The 24,877-nt window shown below is 40.9% G+C and overlaps 1 protein-coding gene and 1 pseudogene across 2 annotated transcripts in view; both read right to left on the minus strand.

Moving 5' to 3' along the window:
• The window catches only part of Uvrag (UV radiation resistance associated), a 310,440-nt gene extending 299,143 nt beyond the window's left edge, over nucleotides 1-11,297 (minus strand). Inside the window, exon 1 of one of the 2 annotated variants that reach the window (XM_005379880.2) lies at nucleotides 10,925-11,297. In XM_005379880.2, the coding sequence (XP_005379937.1) occupies nucleotides 10,925-11,041 (117 nt within the window). In that variant the 5' untranslated portion in view covers nucleotides 11,042-11,297. The remainder of the gene's footprint in view (nucleotides 1-10,924) is intronic. The other variant, XM_005379881.2, reaches the window with a different exon arrangement.
• LOC102030185 lies at nucleotides 6,850-7,670 on the minus strand (annotated as a pseudogene).
• Nucleotides 11,298-24,877: the final 13,580 nt, after the last annotated feature.

Genomic DNA, 24,877 nt, shown 5'->3' on the forward strand with positions numbered 1-24,877 from the left:
AACAATCCTCCTGCCTCAGCCTCCTGAGTACTGTGATTACAAGCATGGGCCACCACACCCAGCTTGCCCCAGGCACTTATAAGCATTCATATTTGTGGAATGTGAAGTACTATTAAAGTGAATTTTAAGAAGCCAAACAAAATGAGTCATACTTGAAAAAATTCCATCATATTAGTCAGCTTCCCCTTAGAATTCTAACACTAATCCTAATACCTGAGATAAAGTTCAAAAAAACGGAAAAGTTTATTTTGGGTCACAGTTTTGGAAGCTTTAGCCCATGGTTGATTGGCCTGTTGCTTTTAGACATGTGATAAAACAACACATCAGGTGAGATCACATGATAGAGAAAGCTACTCACCTCATGGCCCCTGGGAAATGAAAGAGAGAGGAGAAAGAGAGAGGAAAAAGAGGAACCAGTGTCCCATCACACCCTTCAAGAGCATACTTCCAGCTGGGAGTGGTTAGCACATGCCTATAATTCCAGCACTTGGGAGACTGGGGCAGGAAGATCCACTGTGAGTTCAAGGCCAGCCTGAACTACATAGCAAAACCCTATCTCAGAAAAAATAAAGCATGCTTCTAATAACCTAACTTCCTACCCCTATACCCCAAATCTTAAAGGTTGCAACCGCCTCCCAATACTGCCATGGGCTGGCAAGCAAGCCTTTTAACAAGTGCATCTTTAGGGGCCACTCACCCAACTCGTAGCATCCTTCAATGATAATGGACCTTATCGAATGTCTTAATGATCAGATGAACAAGAAGTGGTACTCCATTCATCTATTAAATTAAACATCTTCCATAGAGAATAAACTTCATTAAATCAGTTCTTTAAAGAAAAGCCTGAAATACCTACTTTGTGTACAATTCCATAATGGCAGCAACCCTATCCTGTAATGAGTATAGTCCTAAAACTAGCCTTGCCCTGTAGTGAGCACTCTGCAGCCCATCTGCCACCTTTGCGATCCATATTCTGAAAGAAAAATTAGAGAGCTTTTTTCATGGTGCTCTGAATCAACAATTTAGTGGATGAAAGCAGTACCAATTTTCTCAAGGACATTCTTTTTATAAAAAAAGACAAAGTTAAAAAACATTTTTCTATAATTCTGAATAAGACTATTTTCATTTCATATTTTTAAAAGTTCATAGGTTAGCTCTTACATAAAAGACTGATTGGAATAGAGGAAGGAAATAATTCATATCCTCTGAAAGACATAATTTTAGGTTGGCGGAAATAAGACAGTTTCAAATCCTGTCCCTAACATATTTAAAGAAGGTACTTTTAAAATTATCTTTTAAATAAATGGTGCCTGAGTCCATTTTTCCTTCTTTGCACATAGAATTAGTTTTACTCACAAATTACCTATAAATCAAACACTCAGTCACATCATGTTAAAATGACCAAGTTTTTTCTCTTGGAAAGAAGATAAGTCTAATTCCCACTTTTACTTTTGTATCTTCTCTCTTTCCTTACCCTAGAGTCTACTCACAAACATTAAAAGTAGATTCAAGTTTCAACTTCCTGATATTCCTTATTATTTTCAAAAAAAAGTCTGACTATATCCTTTAGGGCATTCTAAATATCACGACAGAGAGAAATACCAGGTATTTAATGGACCACCAAAGAACTGCGTTCTATGTATTTGCCTTTTTTTTTTTCTCGGTATCGGGGATCGAACTCTCAATCTTGCACTTGCCAAGCAGGCGCTTATGCCACTGAGCTATATTCGCAGCCCCAAGAGCTGCATTCTAATACTCAACTTAGATGCAGATAATGAGCATTATCTGCCTCAGCTTCTTTTTTTTTTTCTTTTTCTTGTTCCCCACACCACCACCACCACCACCACCGTACCAGGGACCGAACTCACAACCTTGCGCTTGCTGGGCACTGCGCCGCAGAGCTAAATCCCCAGCCCCTGCCTCAGCTTCTTAATAAACACACTTTACTAGAGCTTTCACGAAGAATGACCTAAATGTCTACTAACATCACTACGAAAGTCTACAACAATCAGTGCCCCATGTTACACAGAATATAATTCCTGCCATTAAAATTCCTGCAACCCCAATCCCCGGAGGTTGCAGAAACTTAAAGGAATAGGAATAGAGAATTTAAAAAAAAGAAGTTCAAAAAAGGACTGGCTGGGCCAGGATCAGCTCAGCAGCAGAGCACCTGCCTGGCAAGTGCAAGGTCCTGAGTTTGATTCCCAGTTCCCAAAACAACAAAAAAGAAGATTGGTATGGTAGGTACTCAGGGACAAAACAGGAAGATTAATCATTGGAACTCCAGAGGAACATTCCAAAATTTCACTCTAATTCACATCATAAAAGGGCGTGGGTGGCTGGAATCTCAGTGAGCTGCTGTTAAAAGTTTAAAACACAGCCTCTATATCATTTTAACTCTAGCCTGAAATCACTAAAGCTGCGAGGTACCTAAGTCCCCAAAGCTGTGTCAAAGCACACAAATGTTTAAGAAGTTCTCAATAAGGGCTGGGGATTTAGCTCAGCGGCACAGCGCTTGCCTGGCAAGTGTGAGGTCATGAGTTTGATTCCTGGTACCGGAAAAAAATATAAATAAATAAATAAATAAAATAAATAAACATCTTGCATTAAATTAAAAAAAAAAAAAAAAGTTCTCAATATACCCAGCCAACCATAGTGGAACTGCTCACAAGACCCAGGTTCTGGTTACTTCTCTGCCACAAGCAAGACACGCAATACAGATTTGTTAAAGCAATACTCTACACAAAGTCCTTGAGGGTCATGAATAAATAAATGGACCAACTCCATGGCCAGCATAGTTTCACCGCTTCAGGTTTTACATCTGTAAAATTCTATGATTCAAAATGCATGCTTCCATGGAAAATAAGGTTATTTGACAATAAACCAAGAAAGTATACCATGTATAATAAAAATGCATTGTTAAGTTTTCTGTTCTCCAAGTGTTCTACCCTTACAATGTAAGTAATCAAACTGCTAAAATACAAAGCATTGAAAAAATTTAACAGGATAAGGCTTTCTGATGTCATAAACAAAGTATAAAACCTAAAATGTTTCATTTTAAGCTCTCAAAATAAAAGTCTTTGCCCCACATGGTGATGCACAATTATAATGCCAGCACTAAGGAGGCTGAGGCAGGACTGCTGTTAAGAGGCCAGCCTGGACTACATAGTGAATCCAAGCTCAGGCTGAACTGTCAAAAAAAAATATTTTTAAGTCTTTAATTTTTTTTTTTCTAAAACACCTCTAGTTTTGTAGCTGCACATAATTAAAATGGCAAGTACTTCTTGTTCTTCCAGCAGTATCATGTCTGACAGGTAAAACTACACAGCTTATCGAAATACACATTTGGAAACTACAAAAATCTAAATTTTCTCATTTCACTACACACATCAGGCCCAACTTATTAGTTTCAGTTCTGCTCTTGCTCTATTTCCAGGCAGTTTCGCTTCTGAATTTTTCTGCCACAAAATGAAGAACTGTGTTCCTGTGGAGAAATTTTTAAGTAAACACTAAATGAGAACATAGCTTTTCCTTTCAAAGGAAAACTAAACATTTTCAGAGGAAAAAAAAAAGTTAAGAAACAGAAAAAAAAAATCACTTAAATTCCTCATGACATTTTGTTATGTAAAAGTAATGACTTTAGGATGGTGATGTCCTAAGTTTCCAAAGCTTCCTCATACTTTTACTTAAAAGAACCACAGCACTCAAAAATTGCCATCATTTTACAAACACACAACCACATACTGCATTTTTCTGAGTCACAGGGGACTTGATAAATATTTGCAGGAAGAATATTTACACATAGCATGGTGCTATGCTGCATGGGGCATGTGCTCCTTTCGACTTCGGCGACTTTACTGACACAACAGATTTTAAAAAAAAATAAAAAGGTAATTGAATTAGATGTTTAAAGTATCTAAATAAATATAAACATAGAAAGAAAATATACATTATATACTGCTAAGTTACCCTTGAAATCTGCTTTTGTGCTTCCATCATTGCTTTTCCTGTGTATATTTGAATCTTGTTCAATCTATCTTTCCTATTCCTCTTTAGGCTATACAGCTTCTCATACAGTTTCTCAAGGGAAAAACTATGCAATAAAAAAGAACAAGAATAAGAAGAAAAAGAAGTAGGAAAGAAAGAAGGGAGAGAGTAAAGGAGCCAGGTGAGCAAGCTGTACTGAGTTCTTACCATGTGATCCTCACCATACTAAGCTGCAGGTACATACTATGGGAAATAAAATATAAGGCACAGCCGCTGCAATAGCACACACCTGTAATCTCAGCACTCAGGAGGCTGAGACAGGAGGACTGCTGTGAGCTCAAGGCCAGCCTGGGCTACACAGTTAGTTCAAAGCCAGTCCTACCTGTATAGCAAGACCCTGTCTCAAAAAAAAAAATATATATGTATATACATATATATAGCACAAGGGTTCCACATTCCGAGCTAACTTAAACCTTTTCAGCAGAACCCTCCAAAGACTCGAGGGCTACAGCAAATGAGAATCAAAGACATAAACTGCAATCCCTATGTTGACTCTTTGTGACTTTAAGTTACCTAGACCTTAGATTCCTCATGTTTAAAAGGAAGTAGTTACTGATATAAATCTCTCGTGCAAAAGAATTCCAAATGATTTATGCAGATATTCTGTTCTTGCTATAGTTGGGAATTGGAAAATTCCCCAAAGGCCATGTTTTAAAACACTTGGTCAACTTGGGGCTATAGTGAGATGGTGGAACCTTTAAGAGGTAGGGCCTAATGAACGGAAGTTTGGTTGTTGGAGGTGCCCTTAAAAGGAGTATTGAGATCTCTGGCCCCTGTTTTTGTTTTTTCCTGCTTCCTGGCTACCATTAGGTGATCAGTCCTCCCCCAACCAGGAGTTCTCATCATGATGTACAGAGCTGCCACAGGCTCAAAGTAACAGGCTAACTTACCATGGACTGAAACCTCTGAAGCCCTGTGCCAAAACAACCTTTTCTCTTCATAAATTGTTTCAAGTGTTTGTTACAGCAGCAGAAAGCTAGAAGTCTTCAGCAGGGTAAGCATAAGTAAATCCCCACTCTTTTTGAATGTCCTGTTTTTCTTTATGTTTTTTTTTTTTTTAATTTTAAAGAGAGTACTACATGAGACACAAACAAAAAAATAGAACAGTAGCGGCATACCAGTATCACAAACATACACAAATCAAAGCACAAACATTCAAACTGATACAGGGTCTCAAGACAAATTAATACAAATCAACAATGGTTGCTACATTGCATATCACTATCCTCAACTACATTGCTCAGATTATCAGATGTAAGAATGAAAGATTGCTCAAACCATTAAAGAGAATAAGAAAATAATCCCCACTCTGTAAGTGGAGGCTACATATAGTGACTCTCTTCCAAAGACTACAGCATAAAAGAGTGAGATAGTATGAGTAAACTACAGAAGAACATGACAAACACTACCTGTTGAATTGTGATGTACAGTGGTATCTTGGTTCATGAACTCAATTCTTTCCATGATTCTGGTCAAAGAATTCATACCATGATTCTGGTTGCAACTTAAGAATTAAATCCATGAACCAAAGTACTACATTTAAAAATTACAAAGATGGCAAATTTTAAGTTATATATATTATTTAACCACAATTTTTTAAAACTAAGGAAATCTGAGTAAACTACAGAATTTGGTTTAATATTGGATCAGTAACTACAACAAAGGTATCTACCATATTAATGGAAATACTGAGAATACGGGAAACTGTACAGTACTGAATATGGGAACTTTTTATACTATTGTCTCAATTTTTCTGTAGCTCTAAGACTGCTCTAAAAAAATTATTTAAAAATTCAAGATAAGCCAGGCATAAAGGCGCACACCTGTAATCCCAGCACTCGGGAGGCTGAGGCAGGAGGATCATTGTGAGTTCGAGGCCAGCCCAGGCTACAAAGTGAGTTCAAGGCCAGCCTGACCTGCATAGTGAGACCCTGTCTCAAAAAAACCAAAAAAAAAAAAAAAAAAAAATTCAAGATAAAGGCTAGTCCTAACCCAGCTCCCCACCAAAAATAAAATTAAGAGATTTACAAATCAATAAATAAATGAGCAAACAATCACAAAAACTAAGGACATGAATAGGCAATTCACAAAAGAAAAAAATTAAAATGCTAAATAAACATGTAAAGATATTCAAGTTCATAGGATTGAATAAGGATAAATGAGATCATGTACTGTGTCTAGTATACAATAAATGTGTCTGGTGTACAATAAATATTACAGTGCCTAAAAATGAAACTACTAAAATACAGCTAATAAAGAACTATTCAATGGCAGATTTAAATATATAAATAATAAATGAATAAATACACACACATATTTGTATAGGTATGTGTGTTCTGTATTCATAAAATGAGGATTGAAAACACAGAAAACTTATGATGCACAAAGCTGGAAAAAATGTGGAGAAAAAGGCCCTCTCATAACCCATGGTAGGGATGTAAATAGACATACCCTTTTCAGGAAGTAAGAAGTAGTTAGCCAAAATCTTCTAAAGTTTAAAAATTATATATTTTTTATTTGATTCAGTAATTTCACCACTGAAATCTGTCCTACAGAAATAACAGTATAAAGCTACCTATATATAACTATTCATTGCCAGGCTATGATAGAGAAAACCTGAAAATAGTCCTCAAGTTCATCAATAGAGTATTAGTCTAAAAAATCATAGAAAATGTAGCAGAAAAAGAAAAAAAAAGAAAGAAAATGTAGCAGATACAGTTATACTGACATGTCCAAGAAAAAAATAAATCACAAAATTTTTAAACTTCTTAAAAGGAAAGGATTAGACCAGGTAAGAAATACTTAATCTGATGTCTTCCATTTATATTTCAAAAGTACCAAAACTGTATGCAAAACCATGAGTTCATGTACATATGCAAGTGCATTTTCTTTTTTTTTTTTTAAAGCATTTGTTAACATTTTAATGAGCCCCTGTCCTGTGGCTTCAAGCCACCAGGACAGAGGCCCCCCAACACCCTTAATCTTCTCCTTAGCTCTTCTGCTGAAGAATTTGGCTTTCACAGTGACGGGCTGCTTTGGAAGCTTTCCCTTCCCAAGAACTTTGCAGTAGCCGGATTGCACTACATCAGTGACGGCAGCTACTCCAGTCTTGTTTTTGACAGCATTTACTTGTATCTGCTCACTGACCAGTGTCCACAGTGTATTAAGGTTGACAGTGAGGCAGAAGCTCTGGTTTCTCTTTAAGGGGTAATGAATGCCTTATACCAACCTTCCCAAAGTAACCTGGGTGATACTTGTTGAAGTTGATCCTGTGGTGATGCATGCCACCCGCATTACCCAGGCCTCTGGGGTGCCTCTGCTGCTTGCCTATGGGGCCATGGCTGTGGCTCACATGGCCCTGAAGCTTCCAGGTCCTCCTTAGTCTGGATGGCACGTTGGCAGCCAGGATGAAAGATGCAAGTGCATTTTCTAAGAATCCAGAGCTTTTAACTGAATTCCTAACAAAACATGTGACTTCCAATAGAGTTACTAAATAATCACTAAAAAGCCCCATGAGCTCTGAGTATCTGAGAAATGTAGTTAGGTTATATCCAAATAAGAAAGCCTTTGGGGAGAAGACAAATTTTCTCAGTTAAGCTTTTAAAACATATTAAGTGCCAGAACCACAAATTTTATCTCAAAACTCCTAAATCTAAGGGTGTGAAGGGAATTATTCTTTAGATGAGCCTATACTCATTCACCAGTTAATTATAAACTTCATCCAAGAATTAAAGACAAGAGTCTTCAAAATGTGTGACTGTTCATACTGAGAATACAGTTAAAGTAAGATCACAAAAAAGCAAAGAAAAAGATTAAATAGTAATCCCATTGCATGCCGTCGAGAAGCTGATGTGGTCTATACTCATCAGTACTCATACATGTAAAAAAAAGTTGAGGAATTATGCAATTTTAACATTTTTTTAAGATATGTGAACTAAATTAAGACAATTAGGTCTTATAGTTTTGTACCCTTTAAGCATAAATAAATCCTTTTCTGGACGCAGACGGGTCAATAAGAGCTATACTTTCAGAATGACTATTTTAAACATTATAGGCACTTTGAGAATCAATGGGATTTAATGAACACTGAAATTAATAAAAAGAAAATAGCAGGTGTACTCTTCTAAAACAAAAAATAAATCTCAGAACAGTGGTTTTCAACCTGAGGTGATTTTGCCTCCTAACGTGAATGCGTTTTTGATTATTGGGACTGGGAAGGTGCTGCTGGAATCTTCTGAGTAGAATCAGGGGTACACAGTTTCTCCCCTGCTCAAAATGTCAACAGTCCTGAGGCTGAGGAACTCTGTTTGTAAGTAGGCTTGGGGGAAATCACTGAACCTCCACTCTGAGGTAACCAACTTCATCACAGAAATACTAAAAACCACCAACTGGGTTTGCTCATTTATTTAGAAATACTGACACCTTGCCAACTAGCTTAAGATGTATTAAAACACACAGTTTTCAAAGTGTTATTTAAAAGAAAAGTTAATAACTGGCTCCTTAATTTATCCAATTTTATTGCAATTTTATTGCAATTTTGACACAGCTGTATAAAAAAACTACAATGAAACTAAGAAAAAAGTTTTTATACATACTTTCCCTATGACTCTCACAATACTGAAAGAAACGGGACATACAAGAATACATTTTGCATGATTCTATTTATATAAAGTTCAAGAGCAGACAAAAACTGATCGTGTTAGAAATCAGAAAAGCAGTTCTCTTGCAAAGAAGAGAAAGGTAGAGATGGGAGAGGAAACAAGGAGGACTTCTGGAATATGTTCATAATTTTGCATTTCTTAATCTGGGCGGTAGTTATGTAACTGTGCATCTTGCGACAATCCATCAAGCTGCATAAGAAAAATGTGTGCACTTTAACTGTATACAAATAATACACTAACAAAATGTTTTGCTTTTTAAATATTACATATTTATATCCTAAAAGAATGAACATTTTGATCCAGAAAGGTCAATTCATATCTAGTACAAAAGTAAAAGTGTTTTTGGGATAGGCTGCCTTCCAAGAATTCAAAAAGGATGACACCCCCAGAAGGCTGTAAATAGCATACTCAGCGCTCATACAGCATTCAGCTGTACACTTAAGCCGCTATATACCCCTCGGCACCAATCCAGAAGTTTGACAAACACTAACACATGCAGCTGAATTTATTCCACGGACAAATTTGTTTGGATTATATCCCTTAGTGCTAAACTGTGAACTGTTATCAGAGTACAGGCTCTCCGAGATAAATGGTGCTTTCTCTTCCCTAATCCCACGTGTTCTCAAAGCTCCCCCAAACTACAACTTTCGTGGTCCTTCAATTCCTTATGATTTCTCCAGGCAGTTTCTAACAGAGCCCACCACTGCCTCTTCCAGGACCCACCCTCACACTCCACCTCCCACACATACAGAAACTCACGTTAATACTCAACCTGTAGACACAGGTTTACCCTTTCCCAGGACCTTATAATACAACACCTCACTACTCTCAAACACCTGATACTCTCCCCAAAGTCCCTACCCAACAAAACCAGGACACATGAATCCCAGTCTTTTCAATCTTCTATCACAAAACACGTTGTTTCCAGAAACAATTCTGCCTCCCTACGCAATGGCTACCACAGGGGCTATAATCGCCAACTTTTTGCTTCCCTTTAGTCCCCTCCCCCTGTCCTACACGCGAGTCCCTTCCCCGGCTCCTGCACTCTCTCCCCACCACCTCTGCTTTCTTCTTCAGACTCCTTCTGAAGCGCCCCAGCAGGGATGGAAAGTTACAGAGAAAGTATAAAGGAACCTGCCCTGTCATGTGTGCATGCATGGGCTACAGAGTCAGACGCTTGATTCTGAGACCTATCCACACTACTTAGCAACTGTAAGGCTTTGGACAAAATGAGGATTAAAAAAAAACAACAGCTGTCTCGGAGTTCTGAGGACTCAGTGGACTAAAGGCCACAGAGCACTATGACAAATCCGGCAAGGTGAGCACTGGATGGCTACGAACAGTTTCTCCTGGTCTTCTTGAACGGAGGAGTAAAAGGAAGGTGAATAGTAAAGGATATTTTAACTCTCCTCGATGCTTAGACTACTCTAAAGGAGGGCCACGGATAGGAAGGAAGAAGTACTCTACAGATAACGCGGCGGTCACGAAAAATTTCGCTAGATCCCCAAGAATTGCGTTCCCTCTTTCTTAACCCCTACAGTTTAGATCCAAGAAGCTTCCAAAGCCCTAAAGGATGGAAGCGTGGATATATACATTAAATCCTCCTTCCAGATACTCACTGGAGAGGGAAAAAAGGAAAGTATCGCGTTCCTTACTATGATGCGTTCCTTGGGATCTGAGACTTGAAAGGGAACCCCAAAGTCCCAAACACATTTCTCTAGGGCTGAGAGGTGCACTTCCTAAGGGACAAGGAGAGTAAGTGCTAGACCCTAACTCCTCGCGGTTCCGCAGCCAGTCCCGACGGGTTTCCTCGGGTGGGAGAAAGGGAAAGCGCCCCCGCCGCGCCTCGGGGACGGCACCTCCCCGCGCCTTCCGCGGAGGGCTGAGGGGAGGGTCCGCGCGAGGGGATCCCCGGCTCCCCGCAGAGCGAGCCGACCCGAGGACTTTCGCGGGCTCTTCGCGGTCTCCCCCAGAGCCAGGACGCGGACTCTCCAGGGACCCGGGGTCCTCCCGGAGGTTCGGCCATCGCGGGACCCCTCCCCTCGCAGAACCTCCTGACAGCCCTGCTCAGACCTGCGAGCTCCCCAGGCCACTTCTCCCGGGCTCCGGGCTTGCGAGGCGTCAGCCGGAGCCCGCGGGGTCTCCAGCTGGAGCCCACGGGGTATCCAGCCGGGTCTCCCGGGTCCCCGCCCAGCGCCGCGATCCAGCAGGCTCACCTGCTGGGACGGCAGCTCCACATGCAGGGCCCGCGCGGCAGAACCCGGCGGTAGCGCGGCCGCCGGGCCCGGGGACGGCTGGGGGACCGGGCCCCCGACCGACGCGGAGGCGCTCATCTCGACGCAGCGGCCGCCCAGCGGCGGGGCGCACGTCCCTCCAGCATCCGCCGCCGGCTCCTATCCACGACCTGTCGAGCCCCTGCAGCCTAGGGACCGGCCACCCGAGAGGCAGGGCTGCTCGGTCCCCGCGCTGGTCGCCGCCGCTGGCTAAGGAAGAGCCATATTACCGCAGTGCAACCCCTCCACCGGGCCGAGTCCTGGCGCGCTCATTGGTTCCGCTCTTAGGGAGGCGGAACCCAACGACAACCAAAGAACGTGCTATTGGTTAGCAAGTATATCCATCGCCGGCCGGAATAAGCAGGGGGCGGAGGGACTCGTGGATGGCCTCAATTGCGTCTGTCAAGCCGGGGTGAAACCTGGGGCGTTGCTTCTTTCTGTCCTAGACTGATTGGTTGTTTTGCTATCAAGGGGCGGGGTCTCCCGGCAGAGCCGCAAAGGCCATTCCTCTAGTTGGCTGTCAATTGTCAGTAAAGGAATAAGGGGCGGGGTCTTGGTTAGGTAGATCGCGCGCCTAGGCTTTGGTGTCACGTGCAGAAGGCTGGAGAGTCACCTGATTAGGGAGAATCAGTTTTCTGAGCCACTTCCGCCCTAACCTAGTTGCCATAGTAACGGGTCTCCGGCGGAGGGCGGGGACTCGCTCCGTAGCAGATGGGTCGTAATTGTTAGCCTGCCATTCTAGGCTTCTCGAAATGTTTTTCCTCGGTGTTCTCATCAGCTGAAAAGGAATGCTTTATGTTTCAGCAGGGCCACCATGTAGGATGTATTGAGCCCAGAGACCGGTCAGACAGTAACACCAGCTCTTACAAGACCAACTCCAACCGCAAGTCCACGCCTTCCTCGCGTTCCACTAATATGATGAACCACAAGGTGCGCCAGCCGCCCTGGACGCTGTTTCATCTCTGCGGGTGGGTTGCTTGTACTGGGTTACTTTTCTCTGTCTGACTAATGCTAACTCACCCATCAAATCTCAGCTGAGGGAAAAGCTCCTTCCAAAAGGCTTCGCTGATCTTCTCTAGGACCCTGCCTTAGGAAGTTTGTAATCCTGATAGTTCTACTGCGTTTTTTTAATAAACAGTAACACACATAAGCAACTACCCTGCTTTCCCAACCCCTGCCACACACACACACACACACACACACACACACACACACTGAATTCCTCAATCAAAAGGACGTTGTCAGATTCATCGCTAGATCCTCAGTGTCTGAGAGAAGAGAATTAGGATTTTTTTTAATGTGAAGGTGCAGCCCTTTCCTCCGTGTAGACTACTTTGATCATAAAATAATAATGTCTATAACAGTTGCTTCTGTAATAAATAGCACTGAATCATTCTGCAGGATATTAATCTGCCTTCTACACACACACACACACACACACACACACACACACACACAAAACTGAGATTCTCTCCACCACCTCAACTGATGTAGCAAAAGGAACACCGTATTTTAGAGCCTGACACAAAAGAAATCAGGCACTTTTGGAATCTTGGCTCCCAACTTCTAGTTTTGTCCCTAAGCAAGTCAGCCACCCACCCCACAGCTTTAGTTTTCCTTTTCATAAGACAATAACAGGGATGCTATTGGGATTCAGTAGGTAAATATATGTAAAGTGCTAGTGCAAGACCTGGCATATAATAGATGCATTAAAATTTTGTTTTAGCAGGCAGGGTGTGTAGCTATTCAGTGGTAAATAGGTACTTAGCAAGTGCAAAGCCCTAGCTTCAATATTTTTTTTTAAGTTTTTCAAAAAAGGTAAGCTCACTGGCTTCCTAAAAACCACCTTGGATGTGATCTCAGGGTTGGATCACATGGATATCACACTGTTTCCTATTCTGAAACATTGAGCAGTTCCTCACAATGAAAGCCTCAGATGGGCAGTCATGTGTTTGTTGAAAGGAAAGTAGTTGAGAAATCCAAAATTTCATCTAGTTCAACTCAGGCAGCGCCAAGTTCTGTGGATCTGCATAGAAAACACATTTCTGAGCCGGGTGTGATGGCGCATGCCTGTAATCCCAGCACCTGGGAGTCTGGGTCAGCAGGATCGCTGGGAGTTCAAGATCAGCCTGGGCTACATAGTGAGTTCAAGGCCAGCCTGAACTATGTAATAAGAACCTGTCTCAAATAAAGAAAAAAACACATTTTCTAAGCCACATTTGTTTGCCACATCAAATTGCCATTAACTATGTGGCTTAAAACAACAGAAATTTATTCTCTCACAGTTTTGAAGGGCAGAAGTCCAAAACCAAGGCACCAAGGTACTCTTTCCTTGCTCTTTCATCTGCTGAAACTCAGCCCGCTGCTGTAAAGTTTTAGTGAAAATGTATATGAATTATTTAACACAGTGTCTTAAATATAGCAAATGTTCAATAAATGCCACCTATCATTTTTGTCTTATTCTAAAAAATCTTCTGTTATTTCAGTTTGCATTCTATTCCATAATATGGCTGTTTCAACATAAAGCTATTTTCAATTACTTAAAATTAAATTATATTTATATAGTGTTATTATATCTCCCAGAGAAATTTAGCCAAGCTAAAAGAACATCGATTATAACTTTGCCAAATACTATAAGATCCATGCAGTGGTGGAAAAAGGCTTAAAGTCAAGTGGTAACAGAGTGACTGACTCTTCAGGAGCTGACAGGCAAGATCAGAGCAGGCTTCCCAGAAGTCTTAAGGGATGACTAGGAGTTTGATAGATAAACAGCAGCAGTTTATATCTGCTTGGATCAGAGATGGCTTGAATATTCTGCTGTAGGCTGATTGCGTGCTCTAAAAATTCATGTGCTGAAAATTTAATCCCCAAATTCTATTTTAATGATATTTAAAGGTGGGGCCTTTGGGAGGTAATTAAGATTAGATGAGGTCATGAGAGTTGGGCTCCCATGATGCTATTAGTGGCTTTATAAGAGGTAGAGAGACCCAAGTTAGCAGCCTTGCTGTATCTCAACGTGTGATACCTCTGCCGTGTTACCATGTAGCCAGAAGGCCCTCAAGGGGTGCCATCCTCTTGGATTTCCCAGCTTCCAGAACCATGAGCCAAAGAAACTTCTAATCTTCATAAATTATTTGTTATCACATTTTATTGTAACAACAGAAATCAGACTAAGATGGTATTGAGATCAAACAGTTTGCAGTACTTAAAGTCAAACATGGCAATCTATTTTGCTTTCTCTCCCTCTTCCCACCTTATGGGGCTGATACACTGGGTGAATCAGAGCAAGATGGGGAAGGTTAATCTTTGGATGTATGAAGCTTAATTAAATTAAATCTGTCCCTTTCCTTTCAGCAGAGCCTCTTTTTCACATTCATTTACTTATTGAGTCACGCACACACTAGGCTTTTGTCAGGTGGTCAGCCTGAGCACTACATTTAGGAAATGAGGCAGACAAATTCCTAACTGAAGGAAGCTCACATATCATCTCAGTGCAAAGTGCTAAGCACAGTAATTGAGATGACATATAAGACAGAACAAAAGGACATATGACAAAATTCTAACTGCAGCCTGCTGTCCACAAAGGCTCCCTAGGAAAGAAAGTATTCGAGGCAGAAGGAATAAAGTGAACAAAAGCACAGAGCAGAGGGCATGACACTGGCATGGCTGAAACAAAGACCGCCCAGGAAAGCAACAGACAAAGAGGCTGCAAGAGGAAGGTGCCACCAGTTGAAAAGAATCTGACTACCTTGCTTAGGAACTTGGGTTTAATCTTGGGCAATAGGAAGTCACTTTTAGAAAGACTGTTCAGGCACCCCTGAAGAGGAAGTTTTGAAAGGGTAGGACTAGAAAAGCCTAAGTCTTGCAGAAGGCCAAGTGAGAAATGTAAAACTAGAAAGAGGCAGTTTCCCAAAGAGCCTGCACATACCCAGCAAGCCTGTAAGACAGAATCTCCCTGGTGGTACTTCTTTCCCTCCAAGGACACTTTTGTGAAAAGCTTCCTAGATCTGAACTAATTACTACTTCCTCTGGGCTCCCACAATGGCTGCCTGGCCCCACTGTAGTATAGATATTTATGTATGTAATCTTACTGAGGAGTTTAGGTTTGTCACTCTCTGCTGTGAATCTTTGCTTTTGATTTTTCTTTGAATTTGCAGTATCCTAACACAGAGGACAGAGTCCATAAGCTGCAATGAATGAATAAATGAATGAATGAATGAACTGAACATTTAGATCACATAGAAGCCTCCTGAGGTAGTCAGCTTTCCATTACTGTAACAAAATACCTGAGGTAATCAACTTAGTAGCAGAAAAGGTTTATGGTTTCAATTGTTTCATTCCATAGTCACTTGGCCCTATAGTTTTGGGTCTATGGCAGCACAGTGCATCATGGCACAAAGAGGCCTCTTTCACTGTAGTCAGGAAGCAAAATCAGAGAAGGAGAAGAGCAAGGAGTCCCAGTATCCCCTGCAAGGGCATGCTCCCAGCAATCTAACTTCCCTGCTTTGGGCCCCACCTACTAAAGGTTCCACCACTTCCTAATAGTGCATGTGCTGGGGACGGATTATTCAACACACAGGCCTTTGGGGACATTCAGGTTCCAGATTATAATACTCCTATGCCTCCCCAAATAGAACAGTCCCAGAGAGAGGAAAGTAGCCTGCCCTATGTGGCACAAAGTTTGTAGCAAAACTGAGACAAAGTTGAGCCTGTTGTCCTCAACACCTGGACTCTTTCCTGGTTGCAGTGTTTTCCACATTGTCACTGACTATTCATGTGCTAAGGTGAAGGGGGGGGGGGCTTTTAGCTGAATGGGCCAGCCAGGGTGACACACAATGAATGCAATGCATCTAATGCTGATTAAGCAAGCTGTGTCCATGGGGGAAAAATAACAACTTTGCTTAGGCAGAAACTTCTACAGTGAGGGCTGAGGGATGCGGAGGGCTCAGGTGGACAAAAGCTGGTGTGAGCAAGAGAAGCAGTGTGGGCTGGAGGAGCAGGAGCGGGGGGCTGTTTCAGTGAGCAGCACCGAGGGAAGTAAAAGACAAGGCCAGGCAGGAGTGGGCAGGAGAGCAGTTGTGCTGAGGTGGGAGAAAAACATGTTAAAAGAAATTGATATTTCAAAAATAAAGTAAATGCAAAGAACTCCTCCCATTTCTTTTACAGTTTATTGCTTTTATTATTTATTGCTTTTGTTTGTAATTTCATGCAGCAGAAGCAGCACTGTCTTTTCAGAGAGTGTCGGCACCGAATTAAGCTGGAGATTCTGCAGGGCGCAGGTCCTGCCAGGCACTGTGGGCCCCAGTGGAGTTTGGATTGCTCTGAGGTACATGGACAAGTATTAACGGGTTTAAGCAGGCTAGTGACATGATCTCATTATGTTTTAGACGTGACATTTGCTGCTGTGTCAAGTGTAAATTCAAGGGTAGAAGGTAGTGAAAATCGCAGCAATAAATTGTAACACTTTTTTCCTTGAGTTCCAGGACTATTAAAACAAAGGTACAGCTGACTTCCTAGGTCTAAAGGGGCCAAATGGTGGCTAATTTCCTTTGTTACGCTGATTTTATGACTGGTGAAGCCTCCCCCTGGAAGACATGGTGTCACACACAGGGTTCCTGAAAAGTAGCACCCTGGATTTGAAGAGAGGAGACTGAGGACCAGGGTCGGAAACCCAAAGTCAGTCGACCTGCAGCAGAATAGCTCCAAGATTTTAGATAAATTGATTCCCTTCTCTGAGCCTCCAGATACATCTGTGGGTGAGAGAGAACTGACATTTGCTAAGTGCTACTGTGCATACATATGACTGTGCATGCATTCATTACTCCGGTGGGTCCCCACTGCATCCTGTGAAGGAGTGTTACTGTCTCAGTTTTATAGATGCCTACAAAGAGGCTCATGAGTGCAAATGACTAGCCCAAAGTCACATGGTTCCTAGTGGCAAATTGACAGTGTGAACCCAGGTCTTCTGCTCCCTAGACTGGGACTTTCTCCTATACCACACTTCCTGCATTAATTAGAATATACCATTTAAGACTCTGAATTTTATCAGGAGTGTAAGAACCAGGCTGTCATCACTAGTAAAGTAGAGCTGCAAAGCAGTCCGAGTGGTAAAACTCCTTAAGTTCTTCTTCTTTCTTCTCCTAAATAATTTTGTCCAAAACCTATAGGATCGGCCCGAGAACAAGGTGGTGTCAGCCCTGGGAGAGGATGGAGAATGGCCCAGAGCAGACAGTGAGAATCACGGCAAGGTGAGGAGGGGTTTCCCTACAGGGGTGGACTGGTGGATGGAAGGGTCCTGACAGAACCAGAGGCACAGAACCACAGTGGGTAATGAGTTCACACAGGAGGGCTGTAAGTCAGGTGGAAGAGTTCAAGCAGAATAAGGAGCAGGGCTGGCTACATAACCTGTGGGGCTCAGTGCAAAATGAAAATGCAAGACCAAATGTGGTGGCGCGTGCCTGTAATCCTAGCACTCTAGGAGGCTGAGGCAAGAGGATGGGCCATTCGAGCCCAGCCTGGGCGATTTAGCAACTTAGCAAGACCTTGTCTCAAAATTTAAAAATAAATAAATAGAATGTGACTGGGAATGTAGCTCAGTGCAGAGGCCCTGGGTTCAATCCCTAAAACACAAATAAAACAAGTGGGAGAAAGGCAGGAGAGGGGAGGGGAAAGGAAGGGAAAAGCAAAGCAAAGCAATAAATAAATAAATAAAAATAAACAAGCAAAGAAAAGGCAGAGTCCTTTGTTGAAAAATTGTTTAAGAATCCCAAGTAGGTGACAACATAAAATCAAGCTTGAGCATCACTGAAGCATAAGACCCTCTGCCACTGCATAGGTCAAAGGCCCAAGAATCTGGCCCTGACAGAGAGAGCCCCAGTGCCTGGGTTGAGTGTGAGGGCAATGGAAGCAACAGGAGAGTGCTTCCTTACAGAGAAGCTGAGCAAATAAATCACTATGTGAAGGTAAGAAGAGCTGGTCTTCTGTCAGAACAAATATGAGAAGGAAGAGGGCTGGGATTGACCCTGTCATTTCTTGGTAAGAATTGCCCACATCTTGGTCTCCCTTAGGAGCAATCAGGACTCTGGAAAGGGAGCTAATCCAGAGATTGGGCCAGGAGAAAAGAACAAGATGATCTTGGCACATCTAGTCATGCCAGAAAGTAGGAAAGGGCTCATAAAAATGATGGGGACAAACGATGTCATGAGACACCAAAGCCAATTTGAAGAGTCTCACAAATCTGGGGTAGTTTAGGTGTCATAATCAACAACGATAGAACTGCTTAAAACCCATCGAATAAAATGGGGATCCACAAAATGTGAAAAAGTAAAGATCTGAGAGTCTTTACTGATAGAAATAATAAGTGTTTCGTGAAGAAGGAAATGTTTACATAGCCTCAAAGTATGAAAAAAAAGAATTAACTTTACAATGGAAAAGGGTGACAGCCACTAGCTTAACCAGGTGATCAAAGCAACTGTCATCAGTAATGGGACAAATTGAAATCAGGTGCCACCGAATAGGACCCGCTGAGAGGAGTCCATCATGGTGTCTGTGATATTTCTGCCAAGATGCACAACCCAAATCAATAGCCAGGAGAAAACAACAGACAAACAAAACTGAGTGCCATGCTTGTAATCCCAGCACTTAGGAGGCTGAGGCAGGAGGATCACTGCAAGTTCGAGACCAGCCTGGGCTACAAAGTGAGCTCAAGGCCAGCCTGAACTGCATAGCGAGATCCTGTCTCAAAAAAGACAAAAACAAAACAAACAAAAAAGCCCACAAAATTGAATAGTATTTTAAGAGAACCTGGCCTGTAATCTAGATTGTCAAGGTCACAGCAGGAAAGATGAAGAAATTGTTTCAGGGCTAAGGAAATTGGCTCTGCACTTGATCGTTTTGGTAAAATAGACATTGTTTCAGACAAAGGGTGAGGTATAAATTGGGACTGAGGATTGCATGGCAGTAATAATTCAATATTGGGGCTGGGGATTTAGCTCAGTGGCACAGCGCCTGCCTGGCAAGTGCAAGGTGGTGAGTTTGATTCCCAGTACCGGAAAAACAAAACAAACAAACAAACAAAAAAAATTCAATATTCACTTCCTGGTCTTTCATGATTTTATGGTGGGTATGTAGAATAACGTAGGGGTATTCTGTCCACAGCTTACTCTCGAGCAATTTAGGAAAATAAATTCTTTGTGTTGTACTTGGAAATTTTTACAAGCAAGACTTTTTTAAAAATGACTTTTTAAAACCCTATAATGTTCATTGTATCATAATCTTGTATAATAATCTATTTCCTATAAGCACAATTAAAATGTATTTATATTTTACTTTTTTATAACATTTTGCTCACTAAGGCTTAGCTCTTAAGTAATTAATATGTTTGTTAAAGAATGGTAAGGCAGCGAAACTGTCAATGAGTCTTTGGTTGACCAGTATTGCATGTCTATATCTGTTTTCATGAGAAGCCACTTTGAAGATATCAATATGTAATACAACCACCATTGTTAATTCCCTACCACTTTGTTTGTAACTCTGTATTGTCTGTATTGTGCTTGTGATATGTTGTAAAATGTTGTATGTCTGTTAATGTTTCCCTCCTTTTATCCTTAAAATAAAAAAAAAAAAAATGTTAAAAGAATGGTAAGGCAGGGCCGGGGATACAGCTTTTTAGCTCAGCAGCACTGCGCCTGCCTGGCAAGCACAAGGTCCTGAGTTCAATTCCCAGTTCCAAAAAAAAGAAAAAAAAATGGTAAGGCAGACTTTATTCAAGCTGGACCACCACAATGGGGTTTTATAGCAGAGGAAAGAGAGGAGGCTCAACTCGCTACAGTTTACATTAAAAAATAATAATAATAACTTGTTCAGCGCTTGGTATGTGCCCCTCGGGTTTTGGGTATCCTAGCAACAATGCTATGAGATTGGAAAGGTAAAGCAATCATGTCACTTACTCAAGGCCACATTCCTGGAGCTGAGCTAGAATTCTCAGGTGGTCTAATTCCAGTGTTAAACCCATATTCTACAACCGCTAAGGAAAGAGGGTTAAAACTGCATAAACTTTAAGTAAATGTTCCGTGTACAGTGAAATCATATTTGTTTGCAAAATACATTTTTATATCATATATTGAATGAAAAAATATACCACTCATGTTTACTTTTTTTTTACCATTCATGTTTAATTGGAAAAAAGTGCCTTAATGTATCCATTTTCACCAGAAGTAATTAGAGATCTCAAAAATAACTTGCTTTGTATTATAATATTTTAGAACTAAACACAGCAACTTTTTAAATGTGTGCTAGTATGACAATATTATATTTTAAAAGTAGGGGATAAAATTGTGTGTGTGTGCATGATTAAAAAAAAAAAATCAGAAGGAAATATAAGAACCAAAACTCTGCAGACAGAAAGTGGTGAAAACTATCTTGAAAAACAGCTTTCAAGGGAAACAAGAATTTAAAAAGTTCAGGCACAGTGGCGTATGCTGATAGTCTCAGGGGAGGCAGAAGGATGGCTTGCACCCAGGAATGTAAGGCCAGCCTGAGAAACATAGTGCGACACTCCCGCACCAATCTCAAAAGAGAATAAAAAGGAAGAAAGAATAGAAAAAGGAGTTTCAAATCAATATGTAGTATGGGTTTGCTGTAAAAACTGTGGTTGAAGCCAGGGCATAAGGGAAGTTTTTATTTTTCTTCTTCTTCTAGCATTCTCATTATGACTCATTAAATAGGAACTCTTCCACCCTCTGAGAAGCGCTAAGGAAGAGTGTTTTCCAAACTTGCAGTCCACCCCAGTTAGAGGAAAATGGAATATGTGATGTGTGAGGAGCCTAGTGTCTGCCATCCGGTGATACAACTTCTGTACCAGGTAGTATAAATATATTAAAGGCCACTGTTCGTATTAGTTTAAGCTGGTTTAAAACAGCAGCAATTTATTCTCTCACAGTTCTAGAAGCCAGAAGCCCAAAATGAAGGCGTCAGAAGGGCTGTGCTTCTTTGCTGTGCTCTGGGGAGAGTTTGACCCTTAGAATCTCCTGTGGCTTCAGGTATCCTGTGGCTGGTGACTGCTTAACCCAGCTGTCCGCCTCTGACATCACCTGACCTTATCCCCTTTTCCCTGGGGCTTCTTGAATCTGATAAGGACACTTTGCACTGGGTTTCGGCTGGCCGGATGATCTGGTATTACCTCATCTTAAATAGACATCCGTAACCTACTCACATCTGCAAAGACCCTTTTTTTTCTAGATAGAGTCATATTCACAGGTTCCAGGGATTAGGATGGCTGCATATCATTTTGTGGGACACCATTCAACTCACTCCACCATTCCTATGTGTGCCTGCCCCTCTTTTCTCTCAAGTCACCAGCCCAAAACAGAGAAATGATGATGGTGTTTGTCTAAACTAGATGGCTTTAAACTAACATGTTAAACTAACATGTTAGTGGTCCTCAGGGTGACCACTAAAAGACTTAAAATATACAGTAAAAGAAACAAGAAGGGGCTGTCGATTTAGCTCAGCGGCACAGCGCCTGCCTGGCAAGTGCAAGGTCGTGAGTTCAATTCCCGGTACCAGATAAAAAAACCAAAAAAAGAAAAAAAGAAAAAAAAAAAAAAGAAACAAGAGAATTAAAATAGTAGGATAAAAATACATGCTTAGTACAAAAGAAGGGAGAAATGGAGTGAGAACAAAGAAAACACAAACCTCACCAAAAAACACAAGTAGCAAAAAAGACATGTAAATCTTACTTTATAAGCAATTACACTTATGTAAATACAAAATCAGCCTAATCAGAGTCCACTCAGAAGGCAGAGTAGAAATACAAATATTTTAAAAACCCAGCAGTATCAGGTCTACAAGAGATGTACTTCATATTTAAAAATAAAAATAGGTTGAAAGGGAAAGAATAGAAATATGCAAATAGAAAGCTTGGGTGACTATACTAATATAAGCTGTACAAAATTGACCAGTCTTTTTTTTTCTTTTCTTTTTCTTTTTCTTTCTTTCTCTCTCTCCTTTCTTTCTTTCTTTTTCTTTCTTCAGTACTCTACCACTATATCCCAGACCCTACTCCTTTTTTTTCCCCTAAGACAGATTCTTGTTAAATTTCCCACTCAATTTGCAATCTTTCTGCTTCAGCCTCCTAAGCAGCTGGGATTACAAGTGTGGAACACCATGCCCAGCAACAAAATAGAGTGTAAGACAAAAATTATTACTACATGGCTGGCTGTGATGGTACACACCTGTAATCCCATCTACTTGGGAGCTGAAGCAGGAAGATCACAAATTTAAGACCAGACTGGGAAATTTAGTGAGACCCCATCTCAAAATAAAAATTTTAAAAAGGGCCTGGGTATGCAGTTCAGTAGTATGAGTGCTTGGCAAGCATGGGCAAAGCTTTGGGTTGAATCTGTAGTACTGAAAAAATAAGTAAATAAAATAAAATGCAAGGCATATACACATCCTTTTGAATTTTGTGATAAACATATTGTAAAAAATTAAAGAAAAGAAAAACCAGTCAAATCCAGCACCATCTAAAAAGGATAATGTATCATGAACAAGTGTGATTTTCCCAGAATTAAAGTTTGGTTTATTTTTTATTTTTTTGTCTCTTTTGGGATAGGGTTGCACTATGCAGTTCAGTCTGGCCTTGAGCTCACTTTGTAGCCTAGGCTGGTCTTGAACTCCCAATGATCCTCCTGCCTCAGCCGCCCAAGTGCTGGCATTATACTTGTGTGCCACTACATCCTGCTAAAGTTTGGTTTAGCATACAGGTATCCATGAATATAATATGCCATATGTTTAGATAAAGGATAAAAACCATGTGATCAACTCAATAGGTGCAGAAAAAGCAGAACTCTTTCATGATAAAAATGCTTGTTGGGAACCTGAGGCAAGAGGAGTGCTTTGAGTTCAGGGCCAGCCTGAACTACATAGCAAGACCCTATCTCAAAACAAACAAAACTGCTTTAAAAACAAACAAACAAACAAACAAACAAACAAACAAAAACACCCTAGGAGTGTAAGGAAGCTTCTACAGCATAATAAAGGGCATTGCACATTAAGGTCAGACTTACCAGTAAAAGACTAAAAGCAAAGCTACTCCTCTTGAAAGCAAGACAAAGTTGTCTGCCTTCACCATTATTATTCAACATTATACTGAAAGTCCTAGCCAAGATAATTTGGTGAGAAAAAAATTAAAGGCATCCAGATGGAAGGAAATAAAATATCTCTATTCACCATTCATATGGAATGATCTGTATACAAAACCCAAAGCAATCCATAAAGAAATAATTAGAATAAGTGAGTTTAGCAAGGTTGCAAGAAACATGATCAATATGCAAAAAAAATATTTCTATACAGTAACATGAGCATCCCAAAAATGAAATTAAGAAACAATTTCATGGGCCAAATGTGATGGGGCACACCGGTAACCCCAGTACTTGGGAGACTGAGGCAGGAGTCTTGCTGTGAGCTTGCGGCCAGCCTGGGCTACAAAATGGGTTCCAGGCCAGCCTGAACTACACAGGCAAAACCATGTTTCAAAAACAAAAGAGAAAGAGAGAGAGAGAGAGAGCAAGAAGGAAAGAAGGAAAAAGAAAAAGAAAGAATTTCATGTATAATATTGTCAGAAAGCCAGGTGCATTTGCACACTTGTAATCTCAGCACTTGGGAGGCTGAGGCAGGAGGATCAAGTATTTAAGTTCAGCCTAGACTACATAATGAGACTATCTCAAAAAGAAAAAAAAATAAAAGAAAATCTAAATATGGGCCAAGGGGCATGTAGCTCAATGGCACAGCGCCTGCCTGGCAAGCACAAGGCCCTGAATTCAATTCCCAGAATAGAAAAAAAAAAAAAAAAAAACTAAACAAATGGAAAGACTTGACACTATGCTAGCCAAATTCACCAAATTGATCCACACATTGGATGCAATTCTTATCAGAATCTCAGGTGCCTTTTTCTGCAGGGAAAACAAGCTGATGCTAAAATTCATATGGAAATGCAAGGGACACAAAATAGCCAAACTAATTGTGATAAAGGAAACAAAATGGAGGGCTTCCCCATTTCAACATTTATCACAAGACTGATTAAGACTTGTGACAGGCCTAGGGGTGCAGTTCAGCGCTAAAGCACCTGCCTCCGTGCGTGAGGCCCTAGGTTCGATTCCTAGCACCGTAAAGAATGGTGGAGCCAGCATAACTATAGAGATGCAGACCTGCAGAACTGGAAATCCAGAAATAAACTTGCACATTTATGGTCAAAAGATACATTTATGGTCAAAATGATACATTTGACACAATATATATACTAAATTTACTGAGACATCATGAGATTGCTACAAGTTATCTTTGGCCTCTGTAATTACAAGAGGTGCTCAGAGTGGAGGGGATTAGCTTCCAGATATTTATCAGTACAGCAAACTGCTGCTTGGGTAACGTTGGTCATTGACATTGCTGCACACGCTTTTTAAATTTCTTCTCTAAGGGCCAGCAGTGTAGTGGGTTTTCTGTGATAGACAACATCCCCTAGGGTCTCCTATGTGAAGGTAACACCATCTGCTAGAAAAACATCATACTGTTTTTCTTTTCCTGAAATGTGTATATATTTCTGGCCCCTCCCTCATATGTATATATATTCCATGCTACAAGGTGGTTGTATCTCACATCTGAAGTGAAAACCAGACATAAAAGGTCGCATGTTACATGAGTCCACTTATGTGAAATGTCCAGAATGGGCAAATGCAGGGACAGAAGATAGATTGGTGATTAGAGGAGCTTACCAGGGAGACAGGGGGAGTGACTATTAGTGGGCATGGGGTTTCTTTGGGGGATGATGAAAATGTTCTGGAATTAGAAACTGTTGATGTACAACTTTGTCAAAATACTAAAAGCTACTGACCTACA

This window comes from Chinchilla lanigera, unplaced genomic scaffold (assembly GCF_000276665.1).
Source record: "Chinchilla lanigera isolate Chin_1 unplaced genomic scaffold, ChiLan1.0 scaffold00013, whole genome shotgun sequence".
NCBI lineage: Eukaryota > Metazoa > Chordata > Mammalia > Rodentia > Chinchillidae > Chinchilla > Chinchilla lanigera.